At 44.6% G+C, this 27,172-nt stretch overlaps 1 protein-coding gene across 1 annotated transcript in view; it reads right to left on the bottom strand.

Moving 5' to 3' along the window:
- Nucleotides 1-27,172, bottom strand: part of dnmt3ab (DNA (cytosine-5-)-methyltransferase 3 alpha b) — a 78,431-nt gene that overhangs the window by 36,555 nt on the left and 14,704 nt on the right. Inside the window, exon 4 of the mRNA XM_084182535.1 lies at nucleotides 18,497-18,938. Within this exon, the coding sequence (XP_084038661.1) occupies nucleotides 18,497-18,938 (442 nt within the window). The remainder of the gene's footprint in view (nucleotides 1-18,496; nucleotides 18,939-27,172) is intronic.

Raw genomic sequence — 27,172 nt, 5'->3', positions numbered from 1 at the left:
TCGTAACAACACTATCAACCAGGCAGGTCCTATACAGGCTCTAGTTTTATCGCACCTGGACTACTGTTCAGTCGTGTGGTTAGGTGCCAAAAAGAGGGACCGCAGAAAATTACAATTGGCTCAGAACAGGGCAGCACGGCTGGCCCTTAAATGTACACGGAGAGCTAACGTTAATAATATGCATGTAAATCTCTCATGGCTCAAAGTGGAGGAGAGATTGACTTCAACACTAATTGTTTTTGTAAGAAGTGTTGATATGCTGAACGCACCTAGGTGTCTGTTTAAACTACTAGCACACTGCTAGGACACACATGCATACCCCACAAGACATGCCACCAGAGGTCTCTTCAAAATCCCCAAGTCAAGAACAGACTATGGGAACTATATTCCACATCAGTTAACTGATGCAAGCAGTAGAATCAGATTTTAAAAAACGGATAAAAATACACATTATGGAACAGCGGGGACTGTGAAGAGAGATACACACACAGGTACAGACACACGCAAACGCACAAGCACACTAGAACACGCACTCTACACGTACGTACACTACCGTTCAAAAGTATGGGGTCACCTAGAAATGTCCTTGTTTTCGAAAGAAAAGCAATTTTGTTGTCCATTAAAATAACATCAAATTGATCAGAAATGCAGTGTTAATGTTGTAAATGGCTATTGTAGCTGGAAACGGCTGATCTTTAATGGAATCTATCTACATAGGCGTACAGAGCCCCATTATCAGCAACCATCAGTCCTGTGTTCCAATGGCACGTTGTGTTTGCTAATCCAAGTTTATCAATTTAAAAGACTAATTGATCATTAGAAAACCCTTTTGCAATTATGTTAGCACAGCTGAAAACTGTTGTGCTGGTTAAAGAAGCAATAAAACGGGTCTTCTTGAGACTAGTTAAGTATCTGGAGCATCAGCAATTGTGGGTTTGATTATAGGCTCAAAATGGCCAGAAACAAATAACTTTCTTCTGAAACTCGTCAGTCTATTCTTGTTCTGAGAAATTAAGGCTATTCCATGCGAGAAATTGCCAAGAAACTGAAGATCTCGTACTACTCCCAGCGCAAACTGCCTCTAACCAGAATAGAAAGAGAAGTGGGAGGCCCCGGTGCACAACTGAGCAAGAGGACAAATACGTTAGAGTGTATTGTTTGAGAAACAGATGCCTCACAGGTCCTCAACTGGCAGCTTCATTAAATAGTACCCGCAAAACACCAGTCTCAACGTCAACAGTGAAGAGGCGACTCCGGGATGCTGACCTTCTAGGCAGAGTTGCAAAGAAAAAGCCATATCTCAGACTGGCCAATAAAAAGAAAAGATTAAGATGGGCAAGAGAACACAGACACTGGACTGAGGAAGATTGGAAAAAAGTGTTATGGACAGACAAATCGAAGTTTGAGGTGTTCGGATCACAAAGAAGAACATTTGTGAGACGCAGACCAAATGAAAAGTTGCTGGAGGAGTGCTTGATGCCATCTGTCAAGCATGGTGGAGGCAATGTGATGGTCTGGGGGTGCTTTGGTGGTGGTAAAGTGGGAGATTTGTACAGGGTAAAAGGGATCTTGAAGTGGGAAGGCTATCACTCCATTTTGCAACGCCATGCCATACCCTGTGGACGGCGTTTGATTGGAGCCAATTTCCTCCTACAACAGGACAATGACCCAAAGCACAGCTCCAAACTATGCAATAACTATTTAGGGAAGAAGCAGTCATCTGGTATTCTGTCTATAATGGAGTGGCCAGCACAGTCACCGGATCGCAACCCTATTGAGCTGTTGTGGGAGCAGCTTGACCGTATGGTAAGTAAGAAGTGCCCATCAAGCCAATCCAACTTGTGGGAGGTGCTTCAGTAAGCATGGGATGAAATCTTTTCAGATTACTTCAACAAATTGACAACTAGAATGTCAAAGGTCTGCAAGGCTGTAATTGCTGCAAATGGAGGATTCTTTGACGAAAGCAAAGTTTGAAGGACACAATTATTGGACACAATTATTATTTCTATTAAAAATCATTATTTCTAACCTTGTCAATGACTACATTTCCTAGGCATTTTGCTATATTTCCTATTCAAACTCATTTCATGTATGTTTTCATGGAAAACAAGGACATTTCTAAGTGACCCCAAACTTTTGAACGGTAGTGTACATTGTAATATTGTTGTATGGTGGTATTATACATTTTGTATTGTAGATACAGTGCAACTGCACATGGGGACAAAGATCGTACTTTTTGGAGAAATGTCCTCTGGTCTGATGAAACAAAAATATAACTGTTTGGCCATAATGACCATCGTTATGTTTGGAGGAAAAAGGGGGTTGCTTGCAAGCCGAAGAACACCATCCCAACCGTGAAGCACAGGGGTGGCAGTATCATGCTGTGGGGGTGCTTTGCTGCAGGAGGGACTGGTGCACTTCACAAAATAGATGGCATCATGAGGAAGGAAAATGATGTGGATATATTGAAGCAACATCTCAAGACATCAGTCAGGAAGTTAATGTCACGCTCTGGCTCCGGGACTGTGTAGTTTGAGCCAGGGTGTATTCATTTGGTTGTGTTGGGTATAGGGTGTGTTCATTTGGTTGTGTTTGGTTTTGGTTGTAGTGTCTTGTCTCGTCATGTGACTCCCAATCGGAGGTAACGAGTGTCAGCTCGTTATCTCTGATTGGGAGCCATATTTAAACTGTCAGTGTTCACCTTAGGGTTGTGGGTTTTTGTTCCATGTTTCAGTCTGTGTACTGAGGACTTCACTATCCGTCATTGTTTATTGTTTTCTCGTTCGTGCACTTTAACTTTAATAAAGTCATGTTCGCTACAAACGCTGCGCTTTGGTCCACTCCTTCCGTAGACGGCCGTGACAGAAAAACCCACCAAAAAAGGACCAAGCAGCGTGTCCAGGAGCAAGGAGACTGGACATGGGAGGAAGCGCCGGGTAAGGAGATCGAGAGGCTGGCGATGGCCCAGGTGGGCAAATCGTGGTCCTGGGAGGACATGCTCGGGGGCAAGGGACCTTGGGGGAGGATCAAGGCCCTGGCGAGAGAGGAGCAACGGCGTCAGCAGGGCCATCGTCGGAAGGACGAGAGGCAACCCCAAAAAGTTTTTTGGGGGGGGCACATGGCTTGGGCGGCTGGGCAGCAGGAGGCTGCCACAGGGAGACGTGGAGAGAAGGCTACCGGATTACGGGAGCCATTGGCGAGTAGAGGGAGGGAAGTAGTGGAGGCACGGCGTGAGAGACTGAGGTGTGTTACCAGTCCGGTCCGGCCCGTTCCTGATCCCCGGTTGAGGCCAGTGGTGTGTGTTCCCAGTATGGACCGGCCTGTTCCTACTCCACGCACCAAGTCCACGGTGTGCGTCGCCAGCCCAGCCCGGCCTGTTCCTGCGCCACGCACAAAGCCTACGGTGTGCGTCGACAGCCCTGTCCGGCCTGTTCCTGCTCCACGTACCAGACCTACGGTGTGCGTCGCCAGCCCAGCCCGGCCTGTTCCTGCTCCACGCACTAAACCTACGGTGTGCGTCGCCAGCCCAGCCCGGCCTGTTCCTGCTCCACGCACTAAACCTACGGTGTGCGTCGCCAGCCCAGCCCGGCCTGTTCCTGCCACCCGCACCAAGTCTACGGTGCGCGTCGCCAGCCCGACCCGGCCTGTTCCTGCCACTCGCACCAAACCTACGGTGCGCGTCGCCAGCCCGGTCCGGCCTGTTCCTGCCACCCGCACCAAGTGTACGGTGTGCGTCGCCAGCCCGACCCGGCCTGTTCCTGCCACCCGCACCAAGTCTACGGTGCGCGTCGCCAGCCCAGCCCGGCCTGTTCCTGCCACCCGCACCAAGTCTACGGTGCGCGTCGCCAGCCCGACCCGGCCTGTTCCTGCCACTCGCACCAAACCTACGGTGCGCGTCGCCAGCCCGGTCCGGCCTGTTCCTGCCACCCGCACCAAGTGTACGGTGTGCGTCTCCAGCCCGACCCGGCCTGTTCCTGCCACTCGCACCAAACCTACGGTGCGCGTCGCCAGCCCGGTCCGGCCTGTTCCTGCCACCCGCACCAAGACTACGGTGCGCGTCGCCAGCCCGACCCGGCCTGTTCCTGCCACTCGCACCAAACCTACGGTGCGCGTCGCCAGCCCGGTCCGGCCTGTTCCTGCCACTCGCACCAAGCCAAGGGTGCGAGTCGTCAGCCTGATCCAGCCCACTCCTGCTACTCGCACCAAGCCAGGGATGCGAGTCGTCAGCCTGGGGAGGCCCGTTCCGGCTCCACGCATCAAGCCTAGGGTGCGTTTCGTCGGCCCTGTCCGGCCCGTTCCTGCTCCCCGCACCAGGTCTGTGGTGCGTGTCGTCAGCCCTGTCCGGCCCGTTCCTGCTCCCCGCACCAAGTCTGTGGTGCGTTTCGTCAGCCCTGTCCGGCCCGGTCCCGCTCTCCGCACCAGGTCAAGGGTGCGCTTCGTCAGCCCGGTCCGGCCCATTCCTGCTCCCCGCGCCAAGGCAGTGGTGCGCGTCGTCAGCCTGGTAAGGCCCGTTCGTCCTCCACGCACCAAGCCAGGGGCGCGTGTCGTCAGTCCGGCTCCGGCCAGCGGGGCTAGACAGGACCAGGGGTACTTTGGGGGGTTGGAGAGGAGGTGGGGATCAAGGCCGGAGCCAGAGCCACCGCCGAGGAGGTATGCCCGCCCAGCCCTCCCTTGTTTAGCCCGTATTGAGGCGCGGTCGCAGTCCGCGCCTTTAGGGGGGGGTACTGTCACGCTCTGGCTCCGGGACTGTGTAGTTTGAGCCAGGGTGTATTCATTTGGTTGTGTTGGGTATAGGGTGTGTTCATTTGGTTGTGTTTGGTTTTGGTTGTAGTGTCTTGTCTCGTCATGTGACTCCCAATCGGAGGTAACGAGTGTCAGCTGTCGGCTCGTTATCTCTGATTGGGAGCCATATTTAAACTGTCAGTGTTCACCTTAGGGTTGTGGGTTTTTGTTCCATGTTTCAGTCTGTGTACTGAGGACTTCACTATCCGTCATTGTTTATTGTTTTCTCGTTCGTGCACTTTAACTTTAATAAAGTCATGTTCGCTACAAACGCTGCGCTTTGGTCCACTCCTTCCGTAGACGGCCGTGACAGTTAAAGCTTGGTCGCAAATGTGTCTTCCAAATGGACAATGACCCCAAGCATACTTCCAAAGTTGTGGCAAAATGGCTTAAGGACAACAAAGTCATGGTATTGGAGTGGCCATCACAAAGCCCTGACCTCAATCCTATAGAAAATGTGTGGGCAGAACTGAAAAAGCGTGTGCGAGCAAGGAGTCCTACAAACCTGACTCAGTTACACCAGCTCTGTCAGGAGGAATGGGCCAAAATTCACCCAACGTATTGTGGGAAGCTTGTGGAAGGCTACCCGAAATGTTTGACCCAAGTTAAACAATTTAAAGGCAATGCTACCAAATACTAATTGAGTGTATGTCAACTTCTGACCCATTGGGAATGTGATGAAAGAAATAAAAGCTGAAATAAATCATTATCTCTACTATTATTCTGACATTTCACATTCTTAAAATAAAGTGGTGATCCTAACTGACCTAAGACAAGGAATGTTTACTAGGATGAAATGTCAGCAATTGTGAAAAACAGAGTTAAATGTATTTGGCTAAGGTGTATGTAAACTTCCGACTTCAACTGTATGTAGTGGTGCAATAATGTTATATGATGTACTGTTTTATCTTTTGTTTTATGTGTGATGTAAGTGACTTAATGTGTTTGGACCCCAGGAAGAGTGCTTAGTTCAACTGTCGTACCCCATCAGAACCCAAAATATAAGCTTGTTTTACTCCAATGTCTGTAAACAAAGTAAATGTAAACAAACACTCTATAGCCCCAAAACATGATTGAAACTATAATTTTGATATCATGGATGGTCAGTCCTTGCATCCATAGCTCTGTCTATGAATTTGAGAGTGGTTACATTCCATCAGCCCCGTCCCTCAGCTTTTTACCGAAACAGGGGTGGGGAAAACACTTAGTTATTGTTTCTACTGCTGATTGCCGCTTTAATGAAGGAGGATCATTAGATTTCCTGTTTTTCCCCAAAAAATTATTCACGAACGCATTAGGTATCTCACCGCACATTCATATGCCATGTCTTGAAATATGCAGATAGACGGATTAAAGGTCCATTTAAATTGTAAAGCTTCTGATAGCCAACTTTCTACCTCTGACCATAACTTTTGGACTTTATAGCACTCCCAGGAGGCGTGAGTTATTGAGTCTTTGTTTGTTTTCCACTTAAGACATGACTCTGTCGTTGTGCTTGTATAATCAATTCTATACATTAGTTTATACTGGATTAAGCATACATTTTCGTTAACTGTAATCTCATTAGTTATGATCCAACACTCCCTCTATCTTGTGCCAATATCAGTTCTTTTTAAGTCTTGGTTCCAATAGTTTATATATTTTTTGTCAGGTGGATAGGCTCTCTGCAATGTTTCGTATATCTTACCTATCATATGAGTATCCTTTTCTGAGTCAAATAGGATTCCCTCAACATTGCTCTGATGTCCAAAAGATTTCAGATCAACATTTTGTGATATAAAACTGTTAAGTTGCATGTATTTGAAAATCTCTATATTGGTCTGTTCAAACTTGCTTTTTAATTCTGTCATGGAAATCATTATATTTCCTATTACCAAGTCATTTACAGTTTCCGTGCCTTTAGTTTTCCATGTGGGCCAATTTATCAGTGAATTCTGAAAAGCTATCCAAGGATTGTTCCATAGGGGTGGGTTTTTAGGGAGTGATAGACACATGAAAAGATTCTGAGCATGAGCATGCACATCTTCGACATGTACCCATTGTTCCTCTTTAGTGCATTTAACTATATGTCGCAAGTAAAAGCCTTGGGTGGCGAGTTGAAACCACCCTCAGACTTATGGAGATGTAAAGCTTTCCTTTATATTCTATGAGTTTTATTTCCCATATAAAGTCTGTTATGACCGAGTATACATTTTAAAACATTTTACATTTTTACATTTTAGTCATTTAGCAGACGCTCTTATCCAGAGCGACTTACAGTTAGTGAATACATATTTTTTTTTTTTTATTTTTTTATTTTTATACTGGCCCCCCGTGGGAATCAAACCCACAACCCTGGCGTTGCAAACGCCATGCTCTATCAACTGAGCTACATCCCTGCCGGCCATTCCCTCCCCTACCCTGGACGACGCTGGGCCAATTGTGCGCCGCCCATGAGTCTCCCGGTCGCGGCCGGCTGCGACAGAGCCTGGATTCGAACCAGGATCTCTAGTGGCACAGTTAGCACTGCGATGCAGTGCCTTAGACCACTTATTTCCCTCATTAAAATGCAAATCAATGTAGAATATTTTTGACATGCGTTCTTCCGGACTTTGTTGTTATTCTGTCTCTCACTGTTCAAACAAACCTACCATCAAAACTACAGACCGATCACCTCTTTGTCAGTGGGAAAACGTACAAAATCAGCAGGGGATCAAATACTTTCCTCCATCACTGTATATTGTTGATGTAAATTGAGAAGAGCGTGGGGCCTAGGATCGAGCCTTGGGGTACTCCCTTGGTGACAGGCAGTGGCTGAGATAGCAGATGTTCTGACTTTATACACTGGGAGGTTGTTAGCAAACCAGGCCAAAGACCCCTCAGAGACACCAATACTCCATCTGACCCAGATGTTTTTTTGGTGTTAAGTTTAAGGAGCTCCTTTAGCACCTCAGACTCCGTGACCGCCTGCAGGGAGAAACTTTGTAGTGGGGCAGGGGAAAAAGAGGGAGGTGCATCGGGGCTAGTCGCATTAGAAGGACTGGGAGATGAGGAAATGTTGGATGGGCAAGAAGGCATGGCTGAGTCAAATAGGAATCCTGACTTAATGAAGTGGTGATTAAAGAGCTCAGCCATGTGCTCTTTGTTAGTAACAACCACATCATCAACATTGTGGTTGTCTTCATTGTGGTATTACCGAAAAAAGAACTTTGTGAGCCATGCCATTCTAAAGAGGTTTATTCTACCTGTAAGATTTATGGGAAGATTGTTGCATTTAGATCAATCTGTTTTCATGTTGTTGAGTAATAGGATAAAGTTATCTTCATATATTTGTTGTCACTAATTAAACATCCTAAGTATTTCATATTTGTTGTGGTCCATTTAAAGGATTGCTGTGTAGATCATGAGTTATTATTTTTCCTATTGCCATTACAGTTTTTTACACGTTCATTTTATATCCTGAGATTTTAGAGTATTCTGAAAATATCTTTAACAAGGGGTGCAATGAGCTTTCGATATAAGTCAGGTATATCAGGAGATCGTTGGCAAATACAATTAGTTGATATTCATGCTTACCAATACCGATACCTGTTATGTTTGGGTCCTGTCTAATTATTTCTGCAAACGTTCAATTGCCAGTGCAAACAGCAAGTTTACATTTATTGTCATGAATCTTGCCCTGGAGGCAGAATTGAGCGATTTCCGCTAGATGGGCCAGCTGCAAAGTCAAAATGGGCTATATTGTAACATTTCATGCAAACAAAAATGTGCTTTTTTGTCTTAGGGTTAGGCATTAGGGTTAGCAGTGTTGTTAAGGTTAGGGTTAGGTTTAAAATCAGATTGTATGACTTTGTGGCTGTACCAGCTAGTGACAACTCTGCAGAGCTGCCTCCAGGGCAAGATTCAAGACAATAAATGCCAACCTAAGCTCAAACAGGAGGGAGGAGAGAGGATATCCCTGTCTTGTGCCCCTTTCTAAAGTGAATTCATCAGATAATGTTTTTTTGTGTATATATTTGCTTTAGGATATTTTTATAATTGTTTTATGATTTTTAGTTATTTTAGCTGGAAAGTTGAAGGCTTCCAAAGTTTTTAATAGAAAAGGCCATTCAAGACGGTCGAAAGCCTTTTCGGCATCAACAGCCAATATTGATAAATCTACATCTAGTTTTTTTGCGTATTGTATTATACTAAAACATGTTGCTGTATTTGTTTCTAAGTATCTATTTTTAATTAACCCCATTTGATTAATATGTACAGTGGGGGGGAAAAGTATTTAGTCAGCCACCAATTATGCAAGTTCTCCCACTTAAAAAGATGAGAGAGGCCTGTAATTTCCATCATAGGTACACGTCAACTATGACAGACAAATTGAGGAAAAAAAATCCAGAAAATCACATTGTAGGATTTTTTATGAATTTATTTGCAAATTATGGTGGAAAATAAGTATTTGGTCACCTACAAACAAGCAAGATTTCTGGCTCTCACAGACCTGTAACTTCTTCTTTAAGAGGCTCCTCTGTCCTCCATTCGTTACCTGTATTAATGGCACCTGTTTGAACTTGTTATCAGTATAAAAGACACCTGTCCACAACCTCAAACAGTCACACTCCAAACTCCACTATGGCCAAGACCAAAGAGCTGTCAAAGGACACCAGAAACAAAATTGTAGACCTGCACCAGGCTGGGAAGACTGAATCTACAATAGGTAAGCAGCTTGGTTTGAAGAAATCAACTGTGGGAGCAATTATTAGGAAATGGAAGACATACAAGACCACTGATAATCTCCCTCGATCTGGGCAAGATCTCACCCCGTGGGGTCAAAATGATCACAAGAACGGTGAGCAAAAATCCCAGAACCACACGGGGGGACCTAGTAAATGACCTGCAGAGAGCTGGGACCAAAGTAACAAAGCCTACCATCAGTAACAAACTACGCTGCCATGGACTCAAATCCTGCAGTGCCAGACGTGTCCCCCTGCTTAAGCCAGTACATGTCCAGGCCCGTCTGAAGTTTGCTAGAGTGCATTTGGATGATCCAGAAGAGGATTGGGAGAATGTCATATGGTCAGATGAAACCAAAATATAACTTTTTGGTAAAAACTCAACTCGTCGTGTTTGGAGGACAAAGAATGCTGAGTTGCATCCAAAGAACACCATACCTACTGTGAAGCATGGGGGTGGAAACATCATGCTTTGGGGCTGTTTTTCTGCAAAGGGACCAGGACGACTGATCCGTGTAAAGGAAAGAATGAATGGGGCCATGTATCGTGAGATTTTGAGTGAAAACCTCCTTCCATCAGCAAGGGTATTGAAGATGAAACGTGGCTGGGTCTTTCAGCATGACAATGATCCCAAACACACCGCCCGGGCAACGAAGGAGTGGCTTCGTAAGAAGCATTTCAAGGTCCTGGAGTGGCCTAGCCAGTCTCCAGATCTCAACCCCATAGAAAATCTTTGGAGGGAGTTGAAAGTCTGTGTTGCCCAGCGACAGCCCCAAAACATCACTGCTCTAGAGAAGATCTGCATGGAGGAATGGGCCAAAATACCAGCAACAGTGTGTGAAAACCTTGTGAAGACTTACAGAAAACGTTTGACCTGTGTCATTGCCAACAAAGGGTATATAACAAAGTATTGAGAAACTTTTGTTATTGACCAAATACTTATTTTCCACCATAATTTGCAAATAAATTCATTAAAAATCCTACAATGTGTCACGATCGTCATTCATAGAGGAGGACCAAGGCGCAGCGTTGAATGCGAACATTTTATTTATTAGAATGATCACACGATCAAAACAACAAAACGAAACGTGACGTCCCTGGTTACATAAACAAACCAACACGGAACAAGAAACCACAAATAATGAATGCCTAACGGCTACCTAAGTATGACTCCCAATCAGAGACAACGAGCTACAGCCGTCTCTGATTGGGAGACACCCTGGCCAACATAGATATACAACAACTAGAACATAAACAAATGAAAACTCACACCCTGGCTCAACATACTAGAGTCCCCGGAGCCAGGGCGTGACACAATGTGATTTTCTGGATATTTTTTCTCATTTTGTCTGTCATAGTTGACGTGTACCTATGATGAAAATTACAGGCCTCTCTCATCTTTTTAAGTGGGAGAACTTGCACAATTGGTGGCTGACTAAATACTTTTTTCCCCCACTGTATCAGGTCTGGTAAGAGTTTTGCTATTCTGTTGCTTATGAGTTTTGTTATTATTTTATTGTCACAATTTATTTAACTTACTGTATAGGTGTGTAATCTGTAGGGGACTCCCCAGATTTTCCTGTTTTAATATAACTGAGATAACTCTCTGATACATGGAACTAGGAAGCACTGAATTGAGTGACATGTGTGTTGTCATTTGAGTAAATAGGGGCACTACTTTGTCCCAGAATGTTGAATAAATTTTTATGGGAAATCCGTCCAGACTTGGTTCTTTTCCCAATGCGAATGTTTTAGCAGTGTCTAATGTTTGATTTTGGATGATTTCTATTTTTACACACTGTGACTTTATATCACCCCGACATACCATCAAGGGAGGAGAGGAGAGGAGAGTGGAGAGGAGGGGGAGGAGTGGAGAGGAGTGGAGATGAGAGGAGAGGAGAGCCACAGCTGGCTGCTATTACCATAGCTCCTCTCACCTCACAACCCCTTGACACTAAGCAGAAAAAACAACAACACTGTAACCTACTCACTGCTTCTCTTGTGTGACTTTAGGCCCACATACAATCTCTGCTGCGATCTCCACACACTTAATAGAATCGGGCTAGTATGGACATGTGCTACACCAACTGGTGATCAATGGTACATGCCTTTTTGATTATGTTAAGATTAAGATCACTTTATTAGTCAATTGCACACAAGGTCCAACCGAAATGTTACTTCCGCTTTTAACCCAACCCCTCCGAAAGACACACATACATACGCATACATACATATACAGGTTTTGGTGAGCTGCGGGGGGCTGCCACACTGGGCGCCCAGGGAGCTGTTGTTGTGGGAGGTTAAGTACCTTGCTCAAGGGCACAACGGCAGGAAATTGCACCTATGTGCACTACGTTAAGGGTTAAGTTTAGGCATTCATTCCAAATGGTTAAGGTAAGGGTTAAGCTTTGGGATAGGGTTAACACACTCTGCCTCCTTCATAATGATGCACAACTTTCTGCAACAATGTCGTTCCAATGACTTCATTGGAATAAAGTAGTAATAGTAGTAATAGTAGCCTCAGCAGTTCTCTTCACTACTTCAACATAAGGGCACTATCAAATGAAGTACAGTGTAAACAAATCTCCTAATCACTCCTATTTGTATCAACTCCCTGGCCTGACTGTATGTTTCTGTGTGTTTCCTATCTTCACATCACCCCAAAGAAATATGTATTGCATTTCCTGTATGAGCACATGGTTTAGTTGAAAATATCTATCCTGTGTGTGTGTGTGTGCGTATGTGTGTTCATGTGTGTGCACGTGTGAGCGTGTGGATAGAAAATAGGGCCCTGAGCCTCAACATAAACCTTCAACATTATACCTGGTTTGAAAGTACAAAGCCACATTGCCGTTGGTAGTGTGATGAAATTGTGCAGAAAAGGAAACTGACACACTTCCTGTAGGCTAAATGCTGCACAAAACATATTTCCTCTAGACCCCAATGTAGCTTAGCCTACTCCCCCTTCTCCACTAATAGTACAATATCTAACTTCTGAAACTGTCCTTTTTCCCCAAAAGGCACCCTATATCTTACATAGTGCACTACGTTTGACCAGAGCCCTATGGGTCCTGGTCAAATGTAGTGAACTACATAGGGAATAGAGTGCAATTTGGGACGCAACCATGGGGTTTTCCCACATATCTGGTGTTGAATGAAGTGAGTTACTGAGGTCTGCAAGTCAGTCGTGGGTTCAAACATTATTCAAAATATTTCGAATACTTTGAGCATTTGCTCTAGCCTGTCTGGGGTGCCATATGGGTGGGGCTTGTACTTCTGCAACTATTCTATTGGTTACATTACACCGGGCAAGCTCAATCAAGCCCAGATAAAGTATTTGACATTATTTTGAATAGTATTTGAACCCAGGTCTGCTGTAACTGTAATGGCGTGTTAGCCATTCCTAAGCAGCATTGTTTTCCTGCCTGCGCTCAGCAGAGGTTAGCCAAGGAGCATGGATGCTACCCAACTGAAACACTAGAAGAGTCACTAGGCCACTATGATTCATGATTCATGAAGAGTTTTTCACTACACACATTACAGCAGCAAGAGGCTGAGGGAGGGAGAAGGTCCAAGCCAAAAGCAACTCCCTCACAAACACTCACAACAATTACACGTCTTTATAGATGGGTTAGCTGACAACATCACGAAAATCATGCGCATGCTTAAATGGGCCAGAAGTCTGTGAGTTATGATTCTGGATGGCTAGTTAGTTACCAAAAATGACAAGAAACTGCCATGTGGGGAATCTTGATACCATGTCTTGTTTAGAGGTGTTTTGACTGATTTCATGTCAATGCTAATATGGCTCAAATTAGCTAGCTAGCTAACTACTGTAACAAAGTATTTGAGAGACAACAAGTGCTCATTGTGCAAATGTATTTATGTTTTCAATAAACATTGGAGTTGAAATATAGTTTACATGTTGTCAACAATCTAAGCCAGTGGTCACCAACCGGTCGATCGCCAAACATTTCGGTAAAAAAAAAAACAATAAAGCCTTGCGTTCCTGTTATTTTTCTTCGTTTCGCACTGTTGCCGTTAGATGCACTTTATTCAGCAGCCCTAGCGCCAGGAAGGAAAAGTCTTCCCATTTTGAACCATTTCATGTGTCTGAAGGTAGAACTCCGCCTACCCGGCACGCCCAGCGAACAAATCAAGTGCACCTACAGGCCTACTGCTGGCCAATCAGATAGCTCAGACCACCGTGTCTGTACAGTTTCCTCCAGCTGTAAAAATAAGCCTCGAACGAACAGCAAAGTTGATAGTGTGAGATTTAAAAACGTTTAAAACCATATCTAGAGACTTAACAAATACAGCAAAGAGCTGCTGTTTTTATGAGTAAGTTTAAGTTGTTATTCAGAACTGTCAACACTTTGTTTAACACTGTTATGACATTGACATTACATTTTAGTCATTTAGCAGACGCTCTTATCCAGAGCGACTTACAGTTAGTCAGTGCATAAAAAATGTTTCTCCATACATTAATGTAGGCCTATAACCTAGCTTACTACGTACGGTAAGACAGCCCATTCCTCAGACGGTTACAGCTCCATCATGTGTGCGCCACACAGACACACACAAACCTTTCTGCTCCTCCACCAGAAAGGAATATGAGAAAATATTTGCCATTACATGCACTTGCCAGACTTTCTAAAACATTATCTTTCATCATGATTTGTCCAGCTGCATAAATCTATACATTTTTTGGAGGTTGGCCAATAGGGGGGATAGTATCGTATATCACAATGTTTTATGGGTACATAATCACGATAGGACAAAGGTTGACATCGCCCAACCCTACTGAGGACTCACTGCAACATTCAGTCATGGGTGAGAGAGGGGAGGAGGGGGCTGCCTGGGCCTGGCTGCCTGCAATATTAGGGGGGATGGATGGGGGGGGTTGGCTCAGAAGGGAGGAGAGGCAGAGAGTGCAGCGGAGGCACACACACAAGCCATAAAATGTGCGTTCTCCCTACTTCCACTCATGCTACAACCAGCACTGCAACTGCAATTAATCAGTATAGCAAAGTGTTCCGATAAGCTTGCGTTGTTATTATTAGCGTCTTGTGTCTTTTTTTAATATCGAGGAATACTTCACTTTCTCATACGAGTAACAACATGAATCGGTGCATGAGGCAGAAATAATGCAGTGCGACTTGAGTCGAAGTGAGAGGCAGCCTCACCGCTGCTCCTTCCCTCTCCTCAAGCCTCGTTCACATCACCCATAAGCACTCCGTTACGTTGCGCCGGATGTCATGCATTTCAACGGGGACTTCCACAATGGAGTGGAAACGCAACGCCCCCTTGTGGTTGAAGGCTCCATTGTGAGACAGACGGCCCATACATTGACATTTTTCAAACTTTGCGTCTTCTTCAGTCCAGTCAGAGTCTGTCGAAGAACAGGAAGTTACCAAACCACAGAAGATGAAAACACAGTATGTGGTATTCGGTGATGGCTTTATGGGATAGCTAGCAACTTATAAACAATTACCCATCGCTATAAGTGTGTACTATTTTAATAGTAATGTTAAATAATACACATTGGCTGCTAAGCCAATTATATGACTGTTGCCTCCCGTTTAAGTTTATTGTGATGGTAATGACGTTTGTTTTTGATGATAATTATTAGGTGGAGGTCGCTAACTACAATGGTATCTTCAACCTAGCCTAGCGTTTAGCTAGCTAGCTAGCTAGTAACTAAACAAAACATGTTTTATTATCACCTGAAACAATATATTTATCCTGTCTTGAATGAAAAGGTCATATTTTGCAATCTCCCACAATAAATGCATCTCTGACGAGACAGGCTCTCCTCCATCTTGTATCACAACACTACACTTGTCCGTTCAGTGGCGGGGCAAGACTCTGTGAAGATGACATACGGCGTAATGAAATACGTCACAATGTAAATGGAGCATCAGACTCACCATCAGATTCAGGCCATAAGTCCAGTAAAAAAAAAAAAAACCAAATTATTATGCTCACTTAGCTGTGCCTCACAAGTAATGCAACAAATTCTCTATTACCTAATCATATACCTAATATTTTAAAATATAATTTCAAAATGGTCTGAGAAGAACATTGGCAGGGCAATTCAAGCATAGCCAATATGCGTTGATAATGTATTGGGCCTATAGCCTACTGCACAAACCTCATTGCTACAGAAATGTTTTTATTGGTTAATGTTGCATAGGCTTATATTTTTTAAATCATGTAAAAATAAAATCTGAGCGGTAGATCTCACCTTGCATTTTTACTCAGAAAAGGTTGGTGATCTTGACTCTGAAAAGGTTGGTGACCACTGATCTAAGCAAACTCCATCTGTTTTGCCCCATAGCTGCGCACGTGTCGGTTTTGTTGCTAAACATAGTTGCAATGTTCGCATTTGTGGAACAGTGGTGATACAGTACACCTTAACGAAAACTATACATTGTTTTCATATCAGCCTTCAATGTCTATTGAAAATGTAAAACAATATTGCATGTAGCTGTTGCACGTAACAGAATGACACAAAGAAAAACACAGAATGCAACCACATTATTACCATACCCTAAAAGACCATGGCGGCCCAGTTTAAACAAACACAGTACTCTTAAGAGTTGTATCATCCAGCCCCATTACAACACTTGAGCTCTGAGAGGCCTGGGGTAGTGTCCTTATAGTATGGGTTTGGCCCAAATAGGCCGTGGTCAAATGTAATGCACTATATGTGAATAGGTGCCATTTGGGAAACAAGCCCATGTTTTCTGCTTTAACTATCCTGATGTTGTCACTGAAGTACCCTACACACAATGGATCACGATCCATAGAGGCCTCTTCAACTTGGTCCCTTGTGTAACTCTCTCTTTCTGCCTCCACCTCGCTTTTCCCTCTCTCTGTTTTTCTCTGTCTCTCTCTCTATTTTCCTCTCTCCCTTTCCCTATCCACCTCTCTCTCTCTTCCCCTCACTCTCTCTCTCTCCCTCTCTCTCCCTCTCTCTGTGCTTCCTCAAAGTGAATAAGTGACTACATAACCAGTGGGTGAGGCAGACTTACTTTACTTTGGGGCTGCTACCAAGGCCTGGGAGTTTCTGTTGCGTTGTAAGGAGAGGAGAGAGGGGAGAGTTGGCTGGCGCTACGCACAGGAGATATCTAGTCAGTTGCACAACTGAATGCATTCAACCAAAATGTGTCTTCCACATTTAACCCAACCCGTCTAAATCAGAGAGGTGAAGGGGGGCTGCCTTAATCTACGTCCACGTCAGCGTTGCCCGGGGAACAGTTGTTGTTACGGGTTAACTGCCTTGCTCAAGGGCAGAATGGCAGATTTTTCCACCTTGCTGGCTTGGAGATTCGAACCAGCAACCTTTCGGTTACTGGCCCAACGCTCTTAACCGCTAGACTACCTGCTACTATAGCTGTGTCCCAAATGGTACCCTATTCACTATATACTGCACTAAATGAGGAATAGGGTGCCATTTGGGACTCACCCTATACCTTGCCAGTTTGGGGGTGTTCCAGCTCTCGTATTGCTAGCGCTCATGCAGTTCCTCTCTTCCTCCTCCTCTCCTCCTCTCTAAGCTGCAATCCTTCCTGTGCTGTGCCCTTCAGATGGATGGCAGAACCCCCTCCTTCCATTCAGCCTGTTATCTATCTATCCATCTATCTATCCATCCATCTATCCATCCACCATGCTGACAAAAGTTAATATCTTCCTCTCCTCTTCCTTTGAGATGAATTAATTAATCAATTTATAACTAATGTATTAATTTAATGTGGAATAATCAAACGGAATTATCTACAGCAGTATTATTCACTCCAGTGAATGTGTGATTTACATTTCAAATGAATGTGCTGTACACACAACCAAATACAATCCCTGTATCATTCACCCAGCACTGATTTTGCAATGCAGTTTTGGAGAGGTACATTTAGATAGGAAGCTGGCTACACAGCGTGTAGGGCAGTGTGTGTGTGTGTGTCAGGTTATTAGAGTGCAGACTCAGTGTGTAAGTGGCTCTGCTCTGGGCTGTGTGCCATCCACCTGGCGTGCCCCCGACAGAGACAAAGACACACACACACACACACACACACACACACACACACACACACACACACACACACACACACACACACACACACACACACACACACACACACACACACACACACACAGAGCACAAGGAGCAGCGGCCACAACAACACACACACACCAGACCTGCTCCCTGAGCCTGAGCACAGCCCCTACAGAACAGGGAGACACACACAGCCCCAACAGAACTAGAACAGAACAGGGGCAGGAAGGCAGGTTGCCAGGAGACGGAAGCTCTCCTCTCTCTCTCGTTCTCTCTCACTCTCTCCTCTCTCTACTCTGAGCTCTCTCAGGGCTTTATTTACTCTACTCCTCATCAAGGTCACAGCCAGGCTGCACCACTCTGAGAGAGAGGGGGGGGTAGGGGGATGGGAGAGATGGGGCGAGAGGGGGAGGGAGATTGGGAGAGGAACGCGGAGGTCATAGCCTGGCTGCACCTCTGAGAAGAGCGAAGAGAGGGAGAGAGGAGTGAGATAAGAGGGGGGCCACAGAGGTGACCAGGGTAAAGTTAATTAGGCACCAAACTGAAACACCTGTCCAGTTTTGCTATGGTGTGACCTAATGAACACGACACAGGAGAGGGGAAGCTAGCAAATTGGTTAATCTCTACGTCATGACAACAGACTGGCAGTGAACAGGATTCTCTCCCTCTCTCTCTCTCTCTCTCTCTCTCTCTCTCGCTCTCTCTTTCTATTACAAGTTATTTAAAATGTTTTACATTACTGTGTTAAATTCATCCATATTGAACACAACCAAAGAATAATTCAAAATGGCCATAGCAATTAATGAGAAACCGCTCACATCCATTCAATGCGAATTCATTGTTCATTTTCATTCCTTTGGCATTGGCCGTCAGTGGTGCCAGTGCAGAGCTGGCTGTGCCAAGAAAGTAGTGAGAACGAAGATAATAATATAACCAAGCAGGAGACGCAACTCACATTTTGTTGGGCGCTCCAGTTTCCGCCTGCCTCGTTTCTTGCGCGGTGGAGTTGGCAGACTCTCCTCTTTGTCCTTTTCAGAGTCGTCCTGCTCGTCCCGGCTTGGCTCCCGGCTCAGTAGAAACCCGTTCTCCAGGGAGGGGGGACTCAGGCTCCGGCTCTGACACAGGAGGGTGTGGGGTCCGGGGGGGGCATCCTCAGCCCGGCTGGCAGGGGCACTGGGGGTACCAAGGGCGCCTTGTAACCCGTTCTTCTCTGAAGCTTTCCTGTCCTGCTTGGGGCAGCAGCGGGCATCAGCCTGGGTCCTGTCTCTGTCTCTGTCTGCGTGCCCGCTGCTCACGACTCCATTGTGCACCTGCGCCACAGACACAGACTGTCTCTCTCTCTCCGCTGCCACCCCGGTGCGACTGTTGCACCCACCTCCGCCCACACTCTCCTTCACCTGCAGGCAAAGGAAGAAGATATATTAAGACAATAGGAAGATTACATTTGAGTGTTGATATTATTGCCAATCACTTCACGTTGTTAGAAATGTATAAAATAATAAAGTCATATATATCATATTCCACTGCATCACTTTAACCTTTATTTGAATGAAAAGCACAATTCAGTATATTTGTATCTCATGCTTCAATAGCCTGAGGTCCTGTTAGCCTCCCTCCCATAACCATTGTAGCTCTACACCTGAGTCAATACAGTAACACTGTACAAATAACCGTTTGTTGGTTATTGTATTATCCAGCATTGAAAGGGTTACAGTCAGAAACCCTGTGAACTCAACTGGCTGTGCATTCGTTGAGTGCTGTAACTCATTTGTAGAGTTTTTCAAGGCATTACAGCAGCACAGAAATATGAGAGGAATGTTGGATTTTTGTCAAAGGAAGGAAATCTTTAATTTTGTTTGGATACTTCATTGACGTGGGGACTCACCCCTGGAAACCATTTCAGAGATTCCCCAACCCAATGACCCCATAGCAGACCCAAACAAGATTATCTGGCTGGGATTATATGGGCGTGATTTAACTACATTGTAAATCTATTTCATTGTATATCTATATAATATCTTTACGTCAAGGCAGACACGCCAATACTCTTTTAAGATAAGTACATAGATAAATCAAATGTCGATCACCTGATTTACACCTCTTCTTAATGACCTAGGAAATTTATTAATTTCATTTCCAAATGTTTGAAGTAGAGGACATGGGTCTTTCTATAAATAATGGGGCCAATGTGTGACATTGGGATAAACATTTCTAAATAGTTTGAAACAAAAATAAAAAGGATTTTCATGCAGTTCCACATGTGTACTTAGAGGAATAAAAGTGCATATATGCAGATTTACCTGGTCAGTCTATGTCATGGAAAGAGCAGGTGTTCTTAATGTTTTGTATACTCAGTGTACATCCTTTAAGCAGGGTTCATAAGACATTGGCAAGTCAAATTCAAGGACTTTCAGGAACTTTTAGAAATAACTTAATTGTAATTTAATGTTATACAATTGTATAATTGATATAATTGTACATTTAGGGCCTAATATAGAACCCTCCCTCCCCCCAAAAAACAATGAAAATTAATTTTTTAGGCCTTGCCATGCATTGATATTCAAATTATTATTACATAGTAAAATATGTGAGAATAATGTGGACATTGCCTGACTAAATAGATTGGACGCATGCATGGTGATTTTTCTGCAGCCTATCTATGTGGCCGACGCACGCAACATTTGATTTCTCACCATCGCTGATTTTATAATAAGAAAGTGACCAGAAACCTTGTTCCTTTTTTAATCGAAGGATTTGTATGGAAATCCAAGTTGAAGCCAGCATTAGATGTTGTCGTCTTCATAATACCGCACATGGTTTTACTGCAACAGAGTTGCGCAACAACACCCTTCAATTGAAGCAGCGGGAAACAAACTAAAGTGGCCACATCTCTTACAAAAACGGATCAAAAATGAAACCACGGATAATTATAAGGGAGCAGGAGAACTTATAAATTGCCTACAATAATTAAAAGGACTTTCAAGCATCAAATGTAGGACATTTCTCATTTTCAAGGTAGGCCTATCCAGTACTTTAATTTCTGAGATTCAAGTTCAAGTAGGATACTTCAAGCCCCTTGTATTGTTTAAAATTGCAGGTGTAACATGGAAAACAAAATGTATTTGTCATGTTATTTCATTACCAGATCATATTGTGAAGAAGCCCACTAGGATATGTAATTTGTTGTCATTATATCCTGAATAATTCATAGGAATAGCGTTGGGTGTTGCACAATAGTCTATCCTACACAATTGCGCACAGTAGACTCGGTGTCCAATCCGAGGCACAATAACATATGAAAACATGAACAAATTACCTTGATGCTTTCTCTGCTAAATAATGAGACCCTGCTGTAAAGCAAGCAGACAACAACAGATGATCAGTTCTCTAGGGATATTAGATCCAACGTGGACGCAGGCACAACTGTCTTCAACGGCGTAACGAATGAGACACCAACATATTCTGGACATTCCTCGCGAACACCTTTTTTTCCAGCACTTGGGCTGTTGTATTGCATGCGCCATCACAACAGCTGTTCGTCACTTGACTGTCATTCAGAAAATTCCTTCCTGGATCAGATTATGTTTAAAGTATCAAGGGAAGGTGACTTTTTAGTTAGAAGCATTCGATTTTGCACATTCATTATTTTGGATTTGTGTGCCCATGAAAACTGTTTTCACCCAGTAACATAAGGAGATATGAAATGTTACATAGTTACAGTGGGGGAAAAAAGTATTTAGTCAGCCACCAATTATGCAAGTTCTCCCACTTAAAAAGATGAGAGAGGCCTGTAATTTTCATCATAGGTACACGTCAACTATGACAGACAAAATGAGAAAAAAAAATACAGAAAATCACATTGTAGGATTTTTAATGAATTTATTTGCAAATTATGGTGGAAAATAAGTATTTACTCAAATAAAATAAAATAAAATGTTTTTTGTCACATGATTCGTAAACAACAGGTGTAGACTAACAGTGAAATGCTTACTTACAGGCCCTTCCCAACAATGCAGAAAGAAAAAATAGAAAAATTATAACACGAGGAATAAATACACAATGAGCAACAATAACTTTGCTGTATACACAGGGTACCAGTACCCAGTCGATGTGCAGGGGTATGAGGTATTTGAGGTAGATACAGTTGAAGTCGGAAGTTTACATACACCTTAGCCAAATACATTTAATTCAGTTTTTCACAATTCCTGACATTTAATCCTAGTAAAAACTCCCTGTTTTAGGTCAGTTAGGATCACCACTTTATTTTAAGAATGTGAAATGTCAGAATAATAGTAGAGAGAATGATTTATTTCAGCTTTTATTTCTTTCAAAACATTCCCAGTGGGTCAGAAGTTGACATACACTCAATTAGTATTTGGTATCATTGCCTTTAAATTGTTTAACTTGGGTCAAACGTTTCGGGTAGCCTTCCATAAGCTTCCCACAATAAGTTGGGTGAATTTTGGCCCATTCCTCCTGACAGAGTTGGTCTAACTGAGTCAGGTTTGTAGGCCTCCTTGCTCGCACACACTTTTTCAATTCTGCCCACAAATCTTCTATAGGATTGAGGTCAGGGCTTTGTGATGGCCACTCCAATACCTTGACTTTGTTGTCCTTAAGCCATTTTGCCACAAATTTAGAAGTATGCTTGGGGTCATTGTCCATTTGGAAGACCCATTTGCGACCAAGCTTTAACTTCCTGACTGATGTCTTGAGATGTTGCTTCAATATATCCACGTAATTTTCCTTCCTCATGATGACATCTATTTTGTGACGTGCACCAGTCCCTCCCGCAGCAAAGCATCCCCACAACATGATGCTGCCACCCCCGTTCTTCACGGTTGGGATGGTGTTCTTCGGCTTGCAAGCAACACCCTTTTTCCTCCAAACATAACGATGGCCATTATGGCCAAACAGTTATATTTTTGTTTCATCAGACCAGAGGACATTTCTCCAAAAAGTACAATCTTTGTCCCCATGTGCAGTTGCAAACCATAGTCTGGCTTTTTTATGGCGGTTTTGGAGACGTGGCTTCTTCCTTGCTGAGCGGCCTTTCAGGTTATGTCGATATAGGTGTCACGCCCTGGCCTATAGAACTCTAGCTAGTTTGGTCAGGGTGTGAATATTCTAGGTTTGTATTTCTATGTTTGGCCGGGTGTGGTTCCCAATCAGAGGCAGCTGTCGCTCGTTGTCTCTGATTGGGGATCATACTTAGGCAGCCAGTTTTCCTGCCTGTGTTGTGGGATCTTGTTGTGTTCCTGTTTAGGCTTGTGTGTTAGCCCTTTGGACCGTCACGGTTAAGTTTGTTATTTTGGTTACTGTGTCGTGTGTTTAGCCTTTCACGCTGCACCTTGGTCCGACCCTTCTCTTAACGTACGTGACAATAGGACTCGTTTACTGTGGATATAGATACTTTTGTACATTGTATCTCCAGCATCTTCACAAGGTCCTTTGCTGTTGTTCTGGGATTGATTTGCACTTTTCGCACCAAAGTACGTTCATCTCTAGGAGACAGAACGCATCTCCTTCCTGAGCGGTATGACGGCTGAGTGGTCCCATGGTGTTTATACTTGCGTACTATTGTTTGTACAGATGAACGTGGTACCTTCAGGCGTTTGGAAATTGCTCCCAAGGATGAACCAGACTTGTGGAAGTCTTGGCTGACTTCTTTTGATTTTCCCATGATGTCAAGCAAAGAGGCACTGAGTTTGAAGGTAGGCCTTGAAATACATCCACACGTACACCTCCAATTGACTCAAATTATGTCAATTAGCCTATCAGAAGCTTCTAAAGCCATGACATCATTTTCTGGAATTTTCCAAGCTGTTTAAAGGCACAGTCAACTTAGTGTATGTAAACTTCTGACACACTGGAATTGTGATACAGTGAATTATAAAATGACTTGTGTCATGCACAAAGTAGATGTCCTAACCGACTTGCCAAAACTATAGTTTGTTAACAAGACATTTGTGGAGTGGCTGAAAAACGAGTTTTATTGACTCCAACCTAAGTGTATGTAAACTTCCGACTTCAACTGTATGTAGTGAGGGCCAGCCAACGAGAGCGTACAGGTCACAATGGTGGGTAGTATATGGGGCTTTGGTGACATAACGGATGGCACTGTGATATACTACATCCAATTTCCTGAGTAGAGTGTTGGAGGCTATTTTGTAAATGACATCGCCGAAGTCAAGGATCGGTAGGATAGTCAGTTTTACGAGGGCATGTTTGGCAGCATGAGTGAAGGAGGCTTTGTTGCGAAATAGGAAGCCGATTCTAGATTTAACTTTGGATTGGAGATGCTTAATGTGAGTCTGGAAGGAGAGTTTACGTTCTAACCAGACACCTAAGTATTTGTAGTTGTCCACATATTCTAAGTCAGACCCGCCGAGAGTAGTGATTCTAGTCGGGCGGGCGGGTGCAAGCAGCGTTCAATTGAAGAGCATGCATTTAGTTTTACTAGCGTTTAAGAGCAGTTGGAGGCTACGGAAGGAGTGTTGTATGGCATTGAAGCTCATTTGGAGGTTTGTTAACACAGTGTCCAATGAAGGGTCAGATGTATACAAAATGGTGTCGTCTGCATAGAGGTGGATCTGAGAGTCACCAGCAGCAAGAGCGACATCATTGATATACACAGAGAATAGAGTCGGCCCGAGAATTGAACCCTGTGGCACCCCCATAGAGACTGCCAGAGGTCCAGACAACAGGCCCTCCGATTTTACACATTGAACTCTATCTGAGAAGTAGTTGGTGAACCAGGCGAGGCAGTCATTTGAGAAACCAAGGCTATTTAGTCTGCCAATAAGAATGCGGTGATTGACGGAGTCGAAAGCCTTGGCCAGGTCGATGAAGACGGCTGCACAGTACTGTCTTTTATCGATTGCGGTTATAATATTATTTAGGACCTTGAGCGTGGCTGAGGTGCACCCATGACCAGCTTGGAAACCAGATTGTATAGCGGAGAAGGTACGGTGGGATTCGAAATGGTTTGTTAACTTGGCTTTGAAATACTTTCGAAAGGCAGGGCAGGATGGATATAGGTCTGTAACAGTTTGGATCTAGAGTGTCACCCCCTTTTGAAGAGGGGGATGACCGCCGCAGCTTTCCAATCTCTGGGGATCTCAGACGATACGAAAGAGGTTGAACAGGCTGGTAATAGGGGTTGCGACAATTTCGGCGGCTAATTTTAGAAAGAAAGGGTCCAGATTGTCTAGCCCAGCTGATTTGTAGGGGTCCAGATTTTGCAGCTCTTTCAGAACATCAGCTATCTGAATTTGAGTGAAGGAGAAGCAGGGGGGGGGGCATGGGCAAGTTGCAGCGGAGGGTGCAGAGCTGGTGGCCGGGGTAGGGGTAGCCAGGTGGAAAGCATGGCCAGCCATAGCAAAATGCTTGTTGAAATTTTAGATTATCGTAGATTTATCGGTAGTGACAGTGTTTCCTAGCCTCAGTGCAGTGGGCAGTTGGGAGGAGGTGCTCTTATTCTCCATTGACTTTACAGTGTCCCAAAACTTTTTGGAGTTAGTGCTACAGGATGCAAATTTCTGTTTGAAAAAGCTAGCCTTTGCTTTCCTAACTGATTGTGTATATTGGTTCCTGACTTCCCTGAAAAGTTGCATATCGCGGGGGCTGTTCGATGCTAATGCAGTATGCCACAGGATGTTTTTGTGCTGGTCAAGGGCAGACAAGTCTGGGTTGAACCAGGGGCTATATCTGTTCTTAGTTCTGAATTTTTTGAACGGAGCATGCTTATTTAAGATGGAGAGGAAAGCACTTTTAAAGAACAACCAGGCATCCTCTTCTGACGGAATGAGGTCAATATCAATCCAGGATACCCGGGCCAGGTCAATTAGAAAGGCCTGCTCGCTGAAGTGTTTTAGGGAGCGTTTGACAGTGATGAGGGGTGGTCGTTTGACTGCGGACCCATTGCGGACGCAGGCAATGAGGCAGTGATCGCTGAGATCCTGGTTGAAGACAGCAGAGGTGTATTTATAGGGTAAATTAGTCAGGATAATATCTATGAGGGTGCACATGTTAACGGATTTAGGGTTGTACCTGGTAGGTTCCTTGATAATTTGTGTGAGATTGAGGGCATCTAGTTTAGATTGTAGGACGGCCGGGGTGTTAAGCATATCCCAGTTTAGGACACCAAGTAATACGAACTCTGAGGATAGATGGGGGGCAATCAATTCACATATGGTGTCCAGGGCACAGCTGGGGGCTGAGGGGGGTCTGTAGCAAGCGGCAACAGTGAGAGACTTATTTCTGGAAAGGTGGATTTTTAGAAGTAGAAGCTCAAACTGTTTGGGCACAGACCTGGATAGTATGATAGAGCTCTGCAGGCTATCTCTACAGTAGATTGCAACTCCGCCCCCTTTGGCAGTTCTATCTAGACGGAAAATGTTGTAGTTGGGAATGGACATTTCTGAATCTTTGCAGGCCTTCCTAAGCCAGGATTCAGACACTGCTAGAACATCAGGGTTGGCAGAGTGTGCTAACGCAGTGAATAACTCAAACTTAGGGAGGAGGCTTCTGATATTAACATACAAGAAACCAAGGCTTTTGCGGTTACAGAAGTCAACAAATGATAGCGCCTGGGGAGTAGGAGTGATACTGTCACGCCCTGACTCAGGGGACTCTTGTATGTTGAGTCAGGGTGTGGATATTCTAAGTTGTATTTTCTATGTTTGTGATCTAGGTTTTGTAGTTCTATGTTTGGCCGGGTGTGTTTCCCAATCAGAGGCAGCTGTCGCTCGTTGTCTCTGATTGGGGAGCATACTTAGGCAGCCTATTGGCAATTATGGGTTGTGGGATCTTGTTCCGTGAGTAGGCTTGTTTTGTGTTCAACCTTTGGACTTCACGTTTCGTTTGGTTTGTTGTTTTGTCGTGTGTTTATTAGTTGTAAATAAACATGCATATCACGCTGCGCCTTGGTCTGACTCGTTCTTCAACGACCGTGACAGAAGATCCCACCAAACACGGACCAAGCAGCGTGCCCAGGAGGACCGAACACCCTGGACACAGGTGGGGAAGATGTGGTCGTGGGAGGAGATATTTGCGGGGAAAGGACCACGGGCGAAGGTAGATGCCCAGGCAGGAGAGGAGCAACAGCAACACAGAGGGCGCCGGTCGAGGAGGAAGCCCGAGAAGCAGCCCCAATAAAATGTTTGGGGGGGGGGCACACGGGGTGGTTGGCGGAGCCTAGTTTCAGAGCAGAGCCAACTCCCGGACTCCTGAGTGGCGCAGTGGTCTAAGGCACTGCATCACAGTGCTAACTGTGCCACTAGAGATCCTGGTTCGAATCCAGGCTCTGTCGCAGCCGGCCGCGACCGGGAGACTCATGGGCGGCGCACAATTGGCCCAGCGTCGTCCAGGGTAGGGGAGGGAATGGCCGGCAGGGATGTAGCTCAGTTGATAGAGCATGGCGTTTGCAACGCCAGGGTTGTGGGTGGTTGTGGGTTCGATTCCCACGGGGGGCCAGTATAAAAAAAATATATATATATATGTATTCAAGTCACTCTGGATAAGAGCGTCTGCTAAATGACTAAAATGTAAATGTACTCACGCGAGGAAGCGTGTGACTGGGCAGGCTCCGTGTTATGCGGAGCTACGTACTGTGTCGCCAGTGCGCCGG

The sequence above is a fragment of the Coregonus lavaretus genome (assembly GCF_964263955.1).
Source record: "Coregonus lavaretus genome assembly, chromosome: 18".
In the NCBI taxonomy this organism is placed as follows: Eukaryota; Metazoa; Chordata; class Actinopteri; order Salmoniformes; family Salmonidae; genus Coregonus; species Coregonus lavaretus.
This window is presented reverse-complemented; position numbering and strand designations above follow the sequence as displayed.